The sequence below is a fragment of the Ooceraea biroi genome, chromosome 5, assembly GCF_003672135.1.
Source record: "Ooceraea biroi isolate clonal line C1 chromosome 5, Obir_v5.4, whole genome shotgun sequence".
NCBI lineage: Eukaryota > Metazoa > Arthropoda > Insecta > Hymenoptera > Formicidae > Ooceraea > Ooceraea biroi.
This window is the reverse complement of record NC_039510.1, coordinates 12,000,027-12,016,704: the sequence shown is the minus strand read 5'-3', so window position 1 is coordinate 12,016,704 and position 16,678 is coordinate 12,000,027. Positions and strand designations below refer to the sequence as shown.

Here is a 16,678-nt window from a genome sequence, read left to right as displayed (position 1 = left end):
GTTAATATGGTAATTGAATTAGTTTCCAAAGAATGTCAATAATTTTTATCGCGCCATTGACGTCATCATCGTTTGGGAGAAATGCGTGTAAGAAAAATTTCTTACGTAAGATTAATTCTGCTTTATTACATTATGTACTTCTTCGTGCAATTATAATTATCTGTTACAAATTAATATATCAACACCTGTCATATTCTATTTTTCATTACAAATTTTGATTCGAAACCTTCAAAATACTGCTTTTAGCATTCTCGTTTTATTACCAATTTGTTCTCTGTAGTTAACTCATTACTGCACTCCGCATTCTAAGTATTCTCTTTTTTGCCTTTTCTTTGTCATTTTCTGTCATTATCAGTTTAATGTTTTAATCAGTACAATATTTCTAATTTTATTTGTACATGATATTTTGTTTTTCACATTATCTAATCTACTAATTTATATGTATATTAATACACAAGAAATTCCTTTTGTTTTATTATAATTGTGAGAACATCACAAGTCATCATTCTTTTTTTCCTCTGTCTCCAATTTTTTTTCCAAGTTTGATTTGATTTCTACTTTTGGCTTAAATTTTATAGCCAATGTTTTGTGAAAAATTTGACTCGAGCATTTCTGATAATTTCTCAACACATCCTCAACACACATGAGTCAAAGAAATACATTAAAAATCCAAGACATCTTTCTCTCAGCTTTTCTATAATTTTCTATATTCCTACAAATTCTGCTTCCAAGTTTCTGTCTTTTCATCAAACACTCTTCAATCAAAATATATACGAGCGAATTTTATTTATTCACACATCATATTTTGTTCTTTCAACCTCACTTTCTTTCAATCACTCACTTTCGATAATTGAAAGCAAAATTTGAAAACTCGTCATGTTCTAGAAGATTTCTTATAATCTTATTTTTATTTTTTTTGTTTTACGGTATTTGAGAGCAGGTCATTACGCGATACCCTAAGATATGATAACCGATAACAAGTTCAATTGTAATCGTGTTCAACACATGACTTATCACGTATCAATATAACGCTTATAATCGAAAAATATGTTGAAAGTCTGATTTTCAGTTTCTTGACCGACCTCGTCTTGGTTTTTACTCCTGACTTACCGAGCTTTCTTTAAACGCTTCCAATATCCAAGTACATATGATGTCACATACACGGACATACACAAAGGCACCGACACATTTCCCTCCCTAAACCTTCTCTAAACCATCCACTTTTCAACCACTCGCTCACCTCCTGCTTAATCAAATCACTGCACGATAACGTGGACGTCTTCATGGTCCTCCCAACCTCGCACTCGGCAGCGGAATCCTCGAGCAGCTTCGTGGTTGCTGATTAAAGTGGCCAGCAGTCAGAGGAAAAATACTAATCGGAGTCTAGCTTTCCACGTGATCGGTCTCGCTCTTGACGTGACGCTGACGTCTTCAAGGAAGAGACTAGTTCGGCTCGATTAGGGAGCAGGCTTTCCGATTTCTGATAGCCACCCAAGTCATAAGCTGTCTCTGTGAACTTTATATTGCGACTGGTCGTAACGACGGCGCATGTTCAACATTCCCCACGAGAGCGGTTCTGATGGAAGGAATGGAACTGGTTCATGGTGGGGTGAAAGGAGGCCATGGAGGAGGTGATAGTATCAATGATGGACTTGTTCCTTTGATTCACCCGTAGTTTCTCTGACTGTGTTAAAGATTTACTGTTTTTTTATTCTACGAAAATTCAATGGAATGTTCTCTATTCTTCGTATTGTCGCACATGTAATGCACATGTTGAATTCTAGTACCAGATTTATGTGGCGTCATAAATCAGCTATCTTTTAACATCAAGTGTCACGTGTCACAAGTCACATGTTACATGTGTTAATATAATGATTTCTTTTACAGAACTGTGTTATAAGTTTTGCGAAATATTTGTGGCTTTTTAATTGTACCATTCTTGTTTCTATATTTATTTGAATTGGTGTCTTCTGAGTATTTACGTATTTGTATTTTATATTTTTCTTGCTTTTTGCAAATTACAGTGTTTTATTTTATATTATTTTAGAGCAGACTACGTAGAAGAATATATTATGTAACACACACGAATAACAGGTTGCATGATTAATATGGTTGATGATGTAGTCACGAAACCAAATGTTTAAACACTTGCACATGCTAAAAGCTTCATGTGTCGATTATCCAAATTTCTTGTGTGAAGAAATATCTTCGAAATAATTATAATTCTATAGTGCAAAATCTTTTTTATATGAAAATGGAAGAATTTTATTTGTAAAATTTAAAATCAAAATGTTTTTAATTTAATCAATAATTTATAGTAATTTAATTGAATAAATCATTTATATTAAAACTTTAACTCAACTTATTTAACTATGAATTTAATAAATATTTAATTAAATAAAGATTAAACGTTTAATTTACAGATATTTAATTAAAAATTGTAATATTCTAAATTGGATGAAAATAATATTTTAGCCTTTTATTTAAATTTTATTTGAACACTATTCTGTTAAATTAATATTACTTTTTATAAAATTCAATTCTTGTCTTTTATTTTCATCCTTAATAATTACATGTTACGTTTTGGTTAAATATAAATTGCATCGTAAAATTACGATTGTTCATATCCTGATATAATGAGCCGGCACTGTGGTAAATTCGTGGAGGTGGAAGAGAGAAGCGTGGGGTAGTAATGGCAACGGAAAAAGAGGGATAACTTCCCCTCGCACGTATTCACTGTTAAGGTGGAGGCTCGTCCTCTCAAGGGCAAATGGGTCAAACGTTTCCTGAAGTGGATATTTCTCTAAATTGTTGTATCATAATTTGAATTGATCGAAGGTGATTATAAAGTATTGTGGTTAGAAATTCTATTATAATTGAAACTGATTGTGTCAATGATCTATTGCGCCAGACGGAACTTTGAAAGGATGATGCAATGTTCCAGCGGGTTCCAACGTGTGGGAGCGAAAGTCGGTCCGCGATTGGTCGGTCTCGGAGGCTCGACCGTTCAATCCCTCGCCAGTGACGTCATCAAGTTTCTCCGGAGAGACGGAAATGAGCTGACAAACATGCTTTAGAAATCTTTCTTCTCTTTTTAGTTCTCTTTCTTCTCTTTTTATATTTTCTTTCATTAGATTATGTTTTATTCTTTTTTAATTCCTATCGTGTACATTATTTCTTGCATAATTTGATATTTATTTTCATATAATTTATATGTTTTATTATATATACTCCTTTTTATTTTGATTATTTAATAGCAAAGAAAATATATTTTAAATACATACATAGATATTGATTTGATGAGGTTGTTAAAAAGACAATTATTATACATATACCATGTTAAAATAATATGGTTGTTTTGCAATATGCTTTATATTTTACAAAGACTTTCCACAAACTAAAAGATTTGTTTAAACAATTGTATGTATAAATTAAAAATATATGCGTAATATTACACGAACAATTTATGACATAAATTTCATATTTTACACCTGAAAAGCGATATTAACATAAAAAGATAAATATCAATGTACAAAATTAGTATTGTATTGTTTTAGTTTAATATTTGTTTGGCCAACAGAACTAATATAACAAAAAACTAATATAAAAGAATAAGTTGTTAATTTATAAATCCTCATAATTTTTAATATATTTTCTACAGAAATGTCAAATATAATTGGAATAGATTCTTTCTCTTTCGAAAAATACAGAATACAGAAAATATTTAAAATTATTAAAATATTTAAGATTATTAAAATAGCTGATATATAAATGTATTAATAAACAATAAACTATAAATTAATAAACAATAAATAATAGTCATTAAATACAACATTAATATTATAAATAATAAGATAAGATTTTACTTTTTAGTAGAATGTACTTAAGTTTTTGAAAACGTTTCTATTATCGAATGATTCAATTGCTAAGAGTTTGCGTCGCAATTTGCACGTAGAATCACATTATCTGTATGATTCTACGAAAGAGATTACTTCATACTTGTAAGACACATTGATCCTCTGGCTTAGACTTAGTACTTCTCTGAACGCTCAATGAACATAAGCCAGACTGATAATTCGCAATAGATATGATAGCGACTGCTTAGTGGTCGGTTATCGATGCAATTCTGTGCTGCCATTTTTCGCGCATTTATCTTATCGCGAAGGCATACGTCACACAAGAAATATACTACATATATACATATGTATGCGCATGTATATGGAGAAGGATATATAATAAGTATGATACATTTTTACATAACGTGCTAAATATAGCATTTTAAAGAATTGAAAGAATTTGTATATATATGTAAAAAAGACATTTTATAAATAGCATGTATATATAAAGGAGCATAAAGTTTCTTTGCACAATACATTATGTCATCCTTTGTTAAAATTGTTGTCATAAAAGTGTTGAAATAGTTGAATTCCAATAATTATTTTTCTATTATTTTTAAAAATTATTTCTCGGTCTTTTTTCTTAATTATAATACTTAAGTCTTTTTTATGAGTATAACCATATACGTGTTGTATAAATCTATGTATATATTTACAGTATGTTTGTGAGAAAGCTAACAAATTCCTATCCCATTAGTTCAATTATTAAAAAATATTTTTTATGTAGTTATATTGACGCAAATTTGCACCTATCAAGCTATATGAGAAATTGTGATTGTGAAAAATTTTTAAATAAATTAGAAAAAACAACTTATTCGAAAAACATCCGGTTTTGCCTATTAATATTCAATGAGTTGTATTTTTATTGAGAACTTTCGGAATTTCCGATAATGATAACCTTCACATAGTTTTAATTGATAATTTCTTTTAATGATTGCATAAGAAGCACGACAGTGTGAGATTCGATTGTATCATTCATCTAGCGGATTTCTATGTTTTGACAGATATGACGAAGTTTTCTTGATAAAATTCAATATGTCTTGTCTAGACAAGAAACAGAGAGAGAGAAACTTTTATAATCTCTTTTTTTTCTATATTATCGGTGTTTATAAGAATCTACCAAACATGTATATAGATGTATGTAAGTTTCTGCCATAAATCTAACAATATTATTTCGTTATCAGAATAATACCTTCCTTGACTACGTCGCAGTCATATATTCGCTTGCGTAACGCTAAAAACTGAAGGAATAATGAATCGTGACCAGTCTCGATATTCCCGTGACGGAAAAATTGTCCATTAACTTCCTGGCGAAACCGCAGTTAATACGTTTGCTGTCACACGTATTGCCGATAAGATTAACTATCGTGAGAAACAAACGCGTTCTAACAATGGATGAATTGTTCGATAAGCGTAAGCAATTGTGAAATTTAACCGTCAATAGCTTCAAAAACTATAGCTAATCAAAGACTAAAGACTTAACTACTAATAGAAATTAATTAGATATGAGTATCCATATTTAACATCGCTTACGAAATACGAATAGCAGGAAATGTATACACATGGATATGTTATTCATATTCACAGAGATATTATATGACACATGAGTCATCGATTCCTTTCGTTCTTTGCGAACATCAAGCAGTGTCACACCATACACTCAATCACGCAGAGAATAAAATATTCTTTTTTCCAGTTGTGGCGGCTTTTGTTATAATTAAATAATTGCAGGAGAATTTCGATTTTTTATTAATAATATTCCACTTTATTTCGTGAGAAACTTGTCTTGACTTGTACATTGAGATCACGTGTACGATAATATAGATAAATTTCACCGCCGAATGTAAACGAACCAGACGACAATTAATCATTATTAATCTCACTTGTATGTGCCGTCGGTGATGTATACGATAGTATACATATGTATGTATATTGGTTTGGCCACATGTTGGGCATACTTTAAGAATAAATGAGTACGTTTGAATTCTCACGTACGCACCTGCTAAATTTGCATGCCCTGGTACACACATTCGAGGTAACGGGTCTCTTAAAAATATTACGAGTTCGAAGAAACTCGTATTCTTAACTCTGAAATGTTTACTATGTGCAGAAAAAAGATTATTATGTTTTGCATTGAAAATTGCTGACAGAATATATGTATCTTTTCACTTCTCTCAAAGTTTGATAACATGTATTTCCTAAATACGAAATCTAGATTAAAAATTAATTTTGTCTGGTTACAGAAGATAACTAATATTACTGTAAAAAAGTCCATCGCAGTGCAGAAAATGAAGCGAAAATCTTCTTTCGTGGAAAACTTACATTACTTTGTTATAATACATAACATATTTATCATCGCCAAAAATACTCATGTTAGAACATGTTGCACTAAACTTTCGAAACCTGACATTGTTTGCACGCATACACCTAATAATAGCAATTTTTAATAGTTCCACTTGCGGTTGAGCATCGCTTACCTAAGAATACGTTTCATAATTGCATGCAATCTAAGTGGATGGAGATAGATCGGATTCAGCAAGCTTCTCAAACGTTGCATGAAACAGAATCGTCGCGATGTTATGTAATAGCAATCAGCAAAATACGCCGTTGTCGCAGTCATTACTTATATGTGTAGACAGTAATATAATACGTGACGTACGACAACGGCAACGACGTTGGTCGCCACTATTGACAGCGTCGAGTTGCATCGTCTCGGTTAGTGACATCGTAACGAATTAGTTAACCTTATGTTCCCAAATTATATTTCCGCGTTGTTTGCGTGACTGCAATTAAGAAAAGAGAGAGAAAAAGGGAAGAGCACAGAGGGAAGAGAATGGCGAGCTGTACGGACAGCATGTCTTGAAGAATTCTGATCGGTTATTAACTTCGATTAAAGCAGAATTGAGACCATGTGTTCTGAAGACGAGGAGACGTAAAGAATTCAATTGAGCAATTTTGCGAATTACTTCACTTTCGGAGATTTCCATGTCAGTGTAGTCGTAAACGATAATGCTCAGCTTCAATTTTGAAGAATTACGAATACAAAGAATTTTTTTAACCGTTTAGCGACGACGAAGGAATGCGAAAGAAATACGAATAAAAGAAGAAATATGAAGAAAAAAGTGATTCTGTATCGCAAACGGACAAATCACTTTTCCGATGTACAACAGCTTGAATGATTCCAGTATAGTCATTTATCGACACATCATGTCACAATATAGTGACAATATAGAAAAACGATAACGACCTCATTTATCAAAATTTTTTACTTTCGAATTAATGATAGATGTTTCCTGTTAATTCGCTATTATAGTATACCTATATGTTTCGGAAGACAAAATGTTTCTGACATGGATGCTTTAGATTGTTTCAAAATTTTGAACTAATATTGAATCGTTGTATATAAAATACTGTTTTCAGTTCAGTTCATAATCAGCTAATTTCATTAAACCTATTATGATCGATTATATAAAATTTGAGAATTATATTTACACATTTTCATATTATATTTTGTATAACAAATATTTTAAGAATTATATCAGACTTTAAGAGACATTTTCATCAACGTGAAATATTAAATTATCAATATAAATAAATGTAACAATAAAAATTTTCGTGTCTTTCTCGTTATTTTCGTTATTGCTTTCTCTTCAATCTTCTAATATATTTTGTATGTGCGTCGCCTATTCTACAAGTTAATCTAATATAATTTAAACCAGAAATGAAAATTAAGTTGCCTGTTTAGACACTTCCGGAGTACACATTTCCACTTCGTTGCCCTTGCAACAAGGTCTTCGGATGACTACCGTAATTGGCTGGAACCATCGTGCCAAGATTATGCTATCTAACTGATATAACTTTTAACATAAACAAAGATATCTCTCGTTATTGAACTTTCATCAATATCTTGCAATCAGATATCATTCCTATACAAATCTCAGTCTTTAAGTAAAATTTACAATCCTTTAAGTATTTCATTCAAAACTTGAAGAAAATTTATATACAAAAAGCCAATTGTGTGTGTGTATATATATATATATATACATATATTCGCGTTTCGTTTAAAAAAAGAGCTGTAAGATTACAAAAAACTTTCAATTCCAATTATGCATTTAATTATGAAGTATCTAATCATTTTCAATCTTGTTTGCAATATTATCGAGTTTTCTATCTTCTGTTATATTTCAAATTATCAAACTTTTATTTTCTCCCCATTAGGAAATAAATCTATATAATATTTCGTAGTAAATGCAAGAACTTTTAATTCTTGCATTTAGTCAAACATAAGAATATGCTATTTTGTAATCGCGATATAATCGTATTTATTGATTAATGATTATTATAAAAATTACCAAATGTCCGGGAACATATCCATGCTCCATGTTCACGAGAAAGATTTGCTGAGTACTTTTCTTAACAAATATTTGGTTTCAGAAAAAACTTTAGAAACATGTACAATGACACATGGACATTGCAATGAACTGCGCTGAAAATGTTATTATTTTTAAAATGAATGTTTTCGGTGATCGATAATCAAGAGAAATACAATTATTACTCTATTTTTATTAATATATTTTATTAACGTATTATTAATATATTTTTCTGAGATTGTTTGAATAGTATTTTCATATTACACTATTTAAGCTTAATAAATTTTAAGACATATAAAAGGTATCTTGATCAAGAATAACGTTTAGTCCAATCTTCAATCTTATGATTCAAGGCTAATTTATAATTGATCATTGCCAACTTTCAATATGCCTTGACTTCCTTCCTCAGATAAACAAATCAAAATATATCAAACGATCTTGAATGTTCTTATGTTCAAATGGTTGCATATTAAAAATTATACCGCGCAAATTACCTCGGCCGTTGGACTTGGACACGAATCGCCATTCTCATATTTGCGTATTTCCTTCTTGCTGTAACACTTGCATAGCTTGCTGAACAGTGATCTGTTCTTCGTCTTCATTTCGTCAGCTCACCTTGATTTGTCCCTGACCTTGATCCTTCTCACTCTCTTTCACTTTTCTCGTTTTTTCGCAAAACTGAGATTCTGTGACTAACTCGTGCTTATGTGCGATTCGACTGTTCGACTGTTCGCTTATCCGATTATCTGACCACGATATCAGAAAGCACCTGACCCTGAACAAATTCTTACGAAATAATTTTGACTGGTGCATTGTTAGCGCCATCTGAGAAAGTGCTTACCCCTTTCGAAATATAGTACGAGAAGTGAAAATCAATATGGCGCCAAAGTCCGCTATATTGCCAAAATCGCAACTATTATGCACAAGTATATAAATCATACAGGAAGAAAATAATATATAATATCGATAATTAAATATATATAGTATCGATAATTAAAAGAATAACGTTTTAAAGGAAAAACATGTAACAGAAATGTAAAGAAACGTGTCCTCCTCGGCTGAAAATGTGGCATCCCTCGCGTAAATTTCTCCCGAAAAATGGATATTCTTAATATTGTTTTTTAAAATTCGAAATTTACTTGCTTTTAATGGTATGACACCAATGAAATATGCCGAACGAAATTGAAGTAAAGTTTGTGAGATTGATTACATTATTTTACTAACAGTTTCTTGAAGAGGCGTGAATTTATTTTTTTTCACAAGATATTTGAATGTTATTATTACAATTACATTAAAGATTGTTTCAGTGTAGTCGAGATATCATTTTGTATAGAAAGATATTGTATAGAAACAGATCTCTTACAAAAAAATAATAATAATATTGGTAATTTAAATAATATAAAAATTTTATGATGCCGAAAGTCTGATCCAGACAGCATATGGAAAGAGAATTTCAACATCCCGCCATTTCATTCCTAGTAGGACTCTTGCATTGTATGGATAAGTACTTATCGTAATTTTCTGGCTCGAAATTCAAACGTCTTGCAAGATAAAAAATGTATTTTCACTACAGGAATAAATTTAAGAATTTTTAGTCTATTTTAACATTTAGAATATTAGAAATATTATTATATATTAATATCTTTATTTTTTCGCATATATGGAATGGTTTGGCAGAACATTTTAAATAACTTAAGATAGGATAAACTATTTTTTAATCGGCGTAACAAAAAATGTAAATTTTTATGGTGATATTAAGTACAAATTGCCCAATAAAACAACGTATCTGTGATAGGCTGTAAGCTGATGTATCTTTACGATTGTACTCGCCAATAAAATACAGATTTAAAAATAGAATTAGTTTATTTAGCAATGTCAATATTGTTTTATTCTTAGATAGTGCTAAAAGATAATTTACGGTTCGACTTCAAAGAGACAGAAATCATTTGAAATGATTCTTTAGCATTTCCATTTTTATGTTGCTCGCACTGTAATAAAGATCGAATGCAATAAACCTCTATGATAGAGTCTATTGGAAGATATAAGATAAATAAAACTGTCGCTTAAAATATATCAGAATACAAAGGTTGAAATTAATCGAAGTTTTAACGAGTGTAAATGAGTGTTAATGCTTCTTGATTGTTATTTTGTTTTCACAAATTAGATAACGCGATCAATATCGAGTAATCTATCTTTCGGAGTATTACGAAACGGAAATTGCGTTTGTGTTTATCAAAAACGACGTTAGAGATAATAAATACCGTTTCTTGTTCCGTATCATGATGATGTGTTAGTTTTGATGCACAATAATACAATAGAAATGCATTATATCGTTTATCTATGTTTTATCTTTTATTTAACTCACTTAATATAAAAAGAGTTAAAAAAATTTACGATAATTTCAAAAAATTTCGCTTTATTTCTTATCGATGTTTAAACCACCTGTATTTTGAAAATTATATACACTATTTGTAAAATGGGTATAAAATAAATCTCTATATTTGGGAAAAATAAAGGATAGAAAAGTAATTTAAACAGGAGGATATTTTAAATTTCTTATGTAGAAAATTGATATGTTCTAAACGAAAGTTCTTTCAAAGATGAAAAATGTGTCTATTCAATGCCAAGTACAATTCTCCATTTTCAAACTAACGCAAATATCGACCGACACAATACGTATCTTCCACTATTTTGCACTCTTTGTTCCTAAATATTAGATAATCTCTCTACATATATACCTGAGAATCAACAAATTTTACAGAAAACTAACTAGTGTTTTTTGATAATCCTAAACCTAGTTGATACTAAACCTAGTTGAAACGCCAGGACAGTTCACAACCCACAGATCATTTGGAGTCATGCAGGTCCGTTTTATGGAGTCCGCTGGATCTGTTAAGGATTAAGGTCAGATTAGTAGTTCGCACAAAACCCATAGCGCTTACGCAATGAGTGCGAAGGGTGTCATGAAAGAAGAAAAGGTCATCAACTCACCGACTGCTCGATGTGCTCCCATTTCTCCCCGACGTAATCCCAAGTCTCTTCGGACATTATTCGCAAGACCAAGAAAAAAAGGAGACGACTTGATAGTGGAACTATGAGAACGAGATATGATAAATAACGAAGGAGGTCGTGATTAGCGACGAACAATCACGGCTCTCTCGAGATCACTGTGGTCTTACATCACCTACACTGATGTTCACGGCCACAAATATAGCCGAGCTTGATCTTTGAGCGTATGTGCCTCGTTTCGAGTGCGGTTACGTAGATAGCTTGCTTTGACCGCGTGCGCAATACTTCTTCTCGAAGTATTTTAGGCAGGCGCAACTAGAGATGGGCTTAAGGATCTCGTAGCTTAGATTCGGATCTACTGAAGCAATACTTTGAGACGAGTCTGAAATCTATGAGCATTTGAAGAAATGATAGCGATTCATTTCCAGTTGCATTCTTTCTGTGAACCATTTACGAGTTTTATGGATAATGCAGCAAAACAATAATGTTCTTTATCGGTGCATTTTTCTAATCCTCAGGATCAGGAAGTAATACTCATGAGAGAATTTATTTTAATGCTGAAGAATTCTTTTGAATACTGCAAACATGTATCTTGAGATTTTGTAAATGTTTATGTAGTATATTTCAGATAGCACATTTTAGATAACATGTTTCTCAAGTATGATGAGCAATGTATTGGTCTTTATAAAGTACTCGAAAGTGAAGTTAAACGTGGGTATAAAAAAATGAATGTGAAGTTAAACGCGGGTATAAAAAAGTCATTTTAATCTCAATGTAATCTGATCTTAATAAATATTGCATATATCCATACTGAATTAATTCTATATTTAGCACAAGCTTCTCTCTGCTGATTGAAAATAATAAAACACATAAGAAGAATTTAACTAGTAGAACAGTAACAGTACTAAGTACGGTACTTAGAATTAAATAAACGATCGACCAATCATGATCGAGAATCTATCACGTGAAAATATGCTCATTTCGAAACTTGAGATTTAAAAGATAAGATTTCATAAGAATGAAATCTTTAGGCTTTAAGTTTCTGAATAGTAAATGTGTCCATAGAGATGATTTGCGTCGTCATTACGTTTTAATGCTGACTGTGATATCGAAGATCACATTTGTTGTCATCCATAAGCATCAAGACTCAAGTACAAAGATCTTAGTTCAAGAATTCGTTTCAGGTTTCAAAGGTGTAACTATCCAGAGATCATTTACTGATGATGTAATAATTTCAAGATGTGATATACATATCTGCACAGAGATAGTTCTCGTATACAAAATATGCCTTACGAATCAAAATCAATTCTTTACGCGGAAGTATTACACTTTTGCGTCGTAAAAATCTCATTCGTAAAATCCTTAAACTTATCTGAATCTACTTAAAAATTACATTAATTTGCATAGATCTTGTTTAAAATTTAATGATTAAGTCTCTTGAGACTTCTCATGATATCTAAATATTTTATCATCTCCATCTGTCATGTTATTTGAAATCTTATGTAACTTTATACGTCTTTCACTTATTAACACATTGCGGACGGATGATGAGATATCTCGCATTTCATATTGCGCATATAATTTTAAAATATTTGTTGAAAATGAATAACAATAATTTTTAACTATTGACAAATCATAAATAATTTGAAAATATTTAGCTGGGTATAGTTAGCAATAAAATATCTGGTCCACAATATGTTAACATACAATATTTATTAAATGGCATAAATTTTACCTGCGGATGCGTCCAACTTCGCGTAATTTACTTGACACTGTATTTGTACAAATTATTCTGTCCTTTTTGTTTCGATCAAATGTTGAACAAAGATAGATACTGCCAGTATAGGACAGTCAGAGTGAAACACTAGTCTGACCGAGTCCTGACGGCCAGACCATCGCAACGTCAGGATGGCCGAGCGGTCTAAGGCGCTGCGTTCAGGTCGCAGTCCACTTCTGTGGGCGTGGGTTCGAATCCCACTTCTGACAAATACTTTTTTTTCTAATGTCCAGGTTGATGCAACTTTAAGTGCCAAGATATTCGTAACATTATATGCATTTGCATGCAACGACGAGCAAGATGGGACTATAATAACGTGAATTGTTGCTGGAATATTCAAACACGCTTCATCAATCGAACATTGCATTTCGATTAGCGCGTGCGCTGCCAACGTCAGGACAGTCTTGGAAAAGCGGGCGATCGTCGTCAACATGGCGGACGGCGATTTGCTTGTCACAATTTCGGGCGCGGCGCTTTCATTACTGTTCTTCGAAAATGTGCGCAGTGTTGGCGACCAGGTAAATCTATAATTATACAATAATTTCTCCTGACGATTTTTTGTGATTTTTTCCCCCTATCAATTGTTGTTGGCGATTAAACACGCATTCATAACCTATATGCTATATTAATCTTGAGAAGAGTGACACTTTGTTATCTTGTAGATGGGCTTTCTGCTCGGGGAAGTACTCGAATTCATCGTTAAATCCTACACCGATTCGGACAATCAAGTGGAAACCGTCAAAACTCATATTAGTAAGTATATTTGCTCCAGCATTGCATGCTATGTGTAAACAATGAAAGAGAAAACTGATCAAGAAAGTGTAGAAAGTGCAAATCAAGTGAACAAAGCTATTTTAAACGCAAAAAGTACAGATGAATGTCACGGAGTAAATGTTCATGATATAGCTTTTATCTTAAATTTTCAAACGTTACATTTATTAAAACATTATACTTATTTTATAATTTTATATCTGTTTGCGTATGAAATAAGATTGCGAAATTAAATATCGTTGTCTGTCACCGTAGCTAATCTCATGCCTTTAAAGTTTGGAAATCTGTTCCATTGACCATTGAGTAAGGGCGTGTGGAATTGTAATTAATATGATAATCTAAGTCATTTGGCCGAATAATTGTTTAATCAAGGAAATTCGGGTAAATATGAGGATTTTGTTGTTCAGTGTACTCTTCTATTTTCAGATGTGGAGACCATTGTGACCTGTCCTTTGCCGGCTCTCTTGATCGAATCCGCTAACCGAATTAGCAAGGAAAAATTGAAGGACTTCATATGCGACAAGAGCAAACAAGTGGTTGGCTGGTTCCGTTTTCGCAGGAATACCAGCAGTCTGATCCCTACGCTAAAGGACAGACTGCTGCACAAGGAATTTGCTTCTCTGTTTTCTGAACTTTCTGAAGACAGCTGTAAAAAGGATTTCTTTCTCACATGCCTCCTCAATGCCTCCACTTCTGAGACACGTGGCACCCACAAATTTCGACACGTATTTCTTAGGCATAAGCGAGGGTACGTAGCAGAACCTATATACTTCCAAATTTTTGAATGAATCCACAATTTTTTCTTCTTATATAAGTCAATCTTTTTGACAAAACTTTTCATTTTATACCGATATCAATGGAAAATTGATTGCATTTATCCGAGAAAATTGTAAATATTTAAGATTTGAGAATGAGATTTTAGTAACAGGCGATATATTGATTACAATAACACGAATATGAACAATTCGAATAATGATTCATATTTTGTTTTAATTTTAGGATGTTTGAACCGATACCTCTGAGAATAAGCAACTTGGGAGATGATGCTTCCAGACATGACGGATCAGATTATAAACCGACACCTGTCAGAAAAGTCGCACGTGCATCCGATGATTTTTCTAAATTAATAGAATCATTGAAGTAAATATTCAGCAATATTTGCTTTAACTATTAATCATTACACAAGATAATTCAACGATATCATATTGACGAGAATTCAGCGCTTAATTAGGTATTATGTATTACTTTTTAGGTTGGACATGAGGCTGAATGGTCTAGAGTCTGCTATGTTGATTCAAAAGCTCGCAGAAAAACATTTAACGACGCTGATCCCGAAGGTCCGCGAATCCGATTTGGAGGTGGCTGAATTGGAGAGACAAGTGCGCGAACTGAAAGCCAAAGTAAAAGCGCAGCAATTAGCCAAAAACTCCAAGGTTAACGGCGAGAATTGCGAAAAGACAAACAGAAAGAATTGTGTGTTAGAGAAATACGATTCCTCAATGAGAAGTGAGATGAAAGTCGGCGATGACGTAAGGGAGCACGCTCTATCCTGCGTAAGTAATCTTGTAACATAATTCTCTTAGATACTATACATGATACATAATTAGTCGCACTTTATGAATTTGTTTGGTCAATTCTAATCCTGATTGAAAGACTAAACGTTACACTATAGGTTCAGCCAGTTTCTCTCAATCGAACTATCGCCCGCAATACTGCTGCCTATATCGCTAAAAGTGTGAATCAAGATAAATCTCGCCGTATTGTGGTTGGTAATCAAGAAGATGGTAATCAACAGGGTACACAGGACTTCCTCGTCAATAAGAGACGTCCCATTCAGGAAATTGCTAGTGAGCCCATCTGTCAAGAAGATAGTGAAATATGCATGAGCAGAGGTAGAGGTCGGGGAGTTTATGAATTTACATCAGGAATGAAAAAAGGACTGCGTAATCCAGACACGGCTCAAATGCATTCTTTCCGCGAGAGAAATACCACGTCTCCAGAGCAGGATTTCTCCGACATAGAATGTTCCGCTGCCGCGCCTCTCAGCCCTTCTGTCACCAGGTGAAGAACTGGGCATAAAGGAAAAAAGGAAAAAGATACAAAAGAAAAAAGTTGAAGGTGTTCATTTCTTAAAGAATAGAAAAATAAGAAATAATTAAAGTGAACAAGAAAAATAGTTTTTAATAAATTTATTTTAACCTTTGTCTTTTTTTTCTTTTTTCCTCGATTATATTGAAAACGATGAGTTTATGAGAAAATGATATATCGGAAGAAAAATATCTATTTCTTCAACAGAAATAATAAGTTCTCAAAACTAATATTTCTCTATTTTTTAATTAAATTGAGTAAGTTATATGAGAAAAGAATTTCTTATCATTTGTTATCAAAGAAACAATTTAATTTTATATGTAGATAGAAAATTATATATAGATAAAATGATAAAATTTTAATGATTTTTTTACACAATTTAATATCCGACATATAAAGTTTTTCAGTTTATATTTTATATATTTTATTTTCGTGGATTATTCAAAGATCAATTGACATGAAAATATTTTAACATCTAAAATTCAATAAAGAATTGACAATGAATAAAATCTTACCAATATATCAAATTTAATAAATATTCTTTCTAATAATATTTATAATTTTGCCTCAGGTCCTACACCCTACGGCAAAGAAAACAAGTGTAGACAAATGCACCACAATGACATCGTTGGATATTTGAGTGAAGAAGTCAAGTTTTGCAAAAATAATGTTTCCAGATTCTCTAAAGCTTCAGATGTTAAAATATTGGAGAATCTAAAAGAATTTAAAAGATAATAAAAATAAAGATCTTTAAACGTTATAAGAAA

General features: G+C 32.0%; 2 protein-coding genes, 1 long non-coding RNA gene and 1 other non-coding gene across 6 annotated transcripts in view; 2 read left to right on the top strand and 2 right to left on the bottom strand.

Moving 5' to 3' along the window:
* The window catches only part of LOC105281065 (hexokinase type 2), a 16,976-nt gene extending 5,240 nt beyond the window's left edge, over positions 1-11,736 (bottom strand). Inside the window, exon 1 of one of the 3 annotated variants that reach the window (XM_011342026.3) lies at positions 11,258-11,736. In XM_011342026.3, the coding sequence (XP_011340328.1) occupies positions 11,258-11,314 (57 nt within the window). In that variant the 5' untranslated portion in view covers positions 11,315-11,736. Of the gene's footprint in view, positions 1-1,240; positions 1,571-8,760; positions 8,869-11,257 lie in introns of those variants that run through there. The other 2 variants (XM_011342025.3, XM_011342027.3) reach the window with 2 other exon arrangements.
* LOC105281066 (BRISC complex subunit FAM175B) overlaps positions 1-16,678 on the top strand; it is a 25,636-nt gene extending 8,958 nt beyond the window's left edge. Inside the window, exons 2-8 of the mRNA XM_011342028.3 lie at positions 13,286-13,570; positions 13,715-13,805; positions 14,250-14,571; positions 14,823-14,963; positions 15,076-15,376; positions 15,496-15,884; positions 16,483-16,678. Of these exons, the coding sequence (XP_011340330.1) occupies positions 13,484-13,570; positions 13,715-13,805; positions 14,250-14,571; positions 14,823-14,963; positions 15,076-15,376; positions 15,496-15,884; positions 16,483-16,516 (1,365 nt within the window). The 5' untranslated portion in view covers positions 13,286-13,483 and the 3' untranslated portion in view covers positions 16,517-16,678. The remainder of the gene's footprint in view (positions 1-13,285; positions 13,571-13,714; positions 13,806-14,249; positions 14,572-14,822; positions 14,964-15,075; positions 15,377-15,495; positions 15,885-16,482) is intronic.
* LOC105281064 lies at positions 6,946-8,753 on the bottom strand. Its single transcript, XR_894230.2, has 2 exons — positions 8,249-8,753; positions 6,946-7,753 (listed from the first exon to the last, which is right to left on the bottom strand). It is a non-coding gene; the product is annotated as an uncharacterized LOC105281064 (long non-coding RNA).
* Positions 13,178-13,261, top strand: Trnal-cag. The gene has a single exon. It is a non-coding gene; the product is annotated as a tRNA-Leu (tRNA).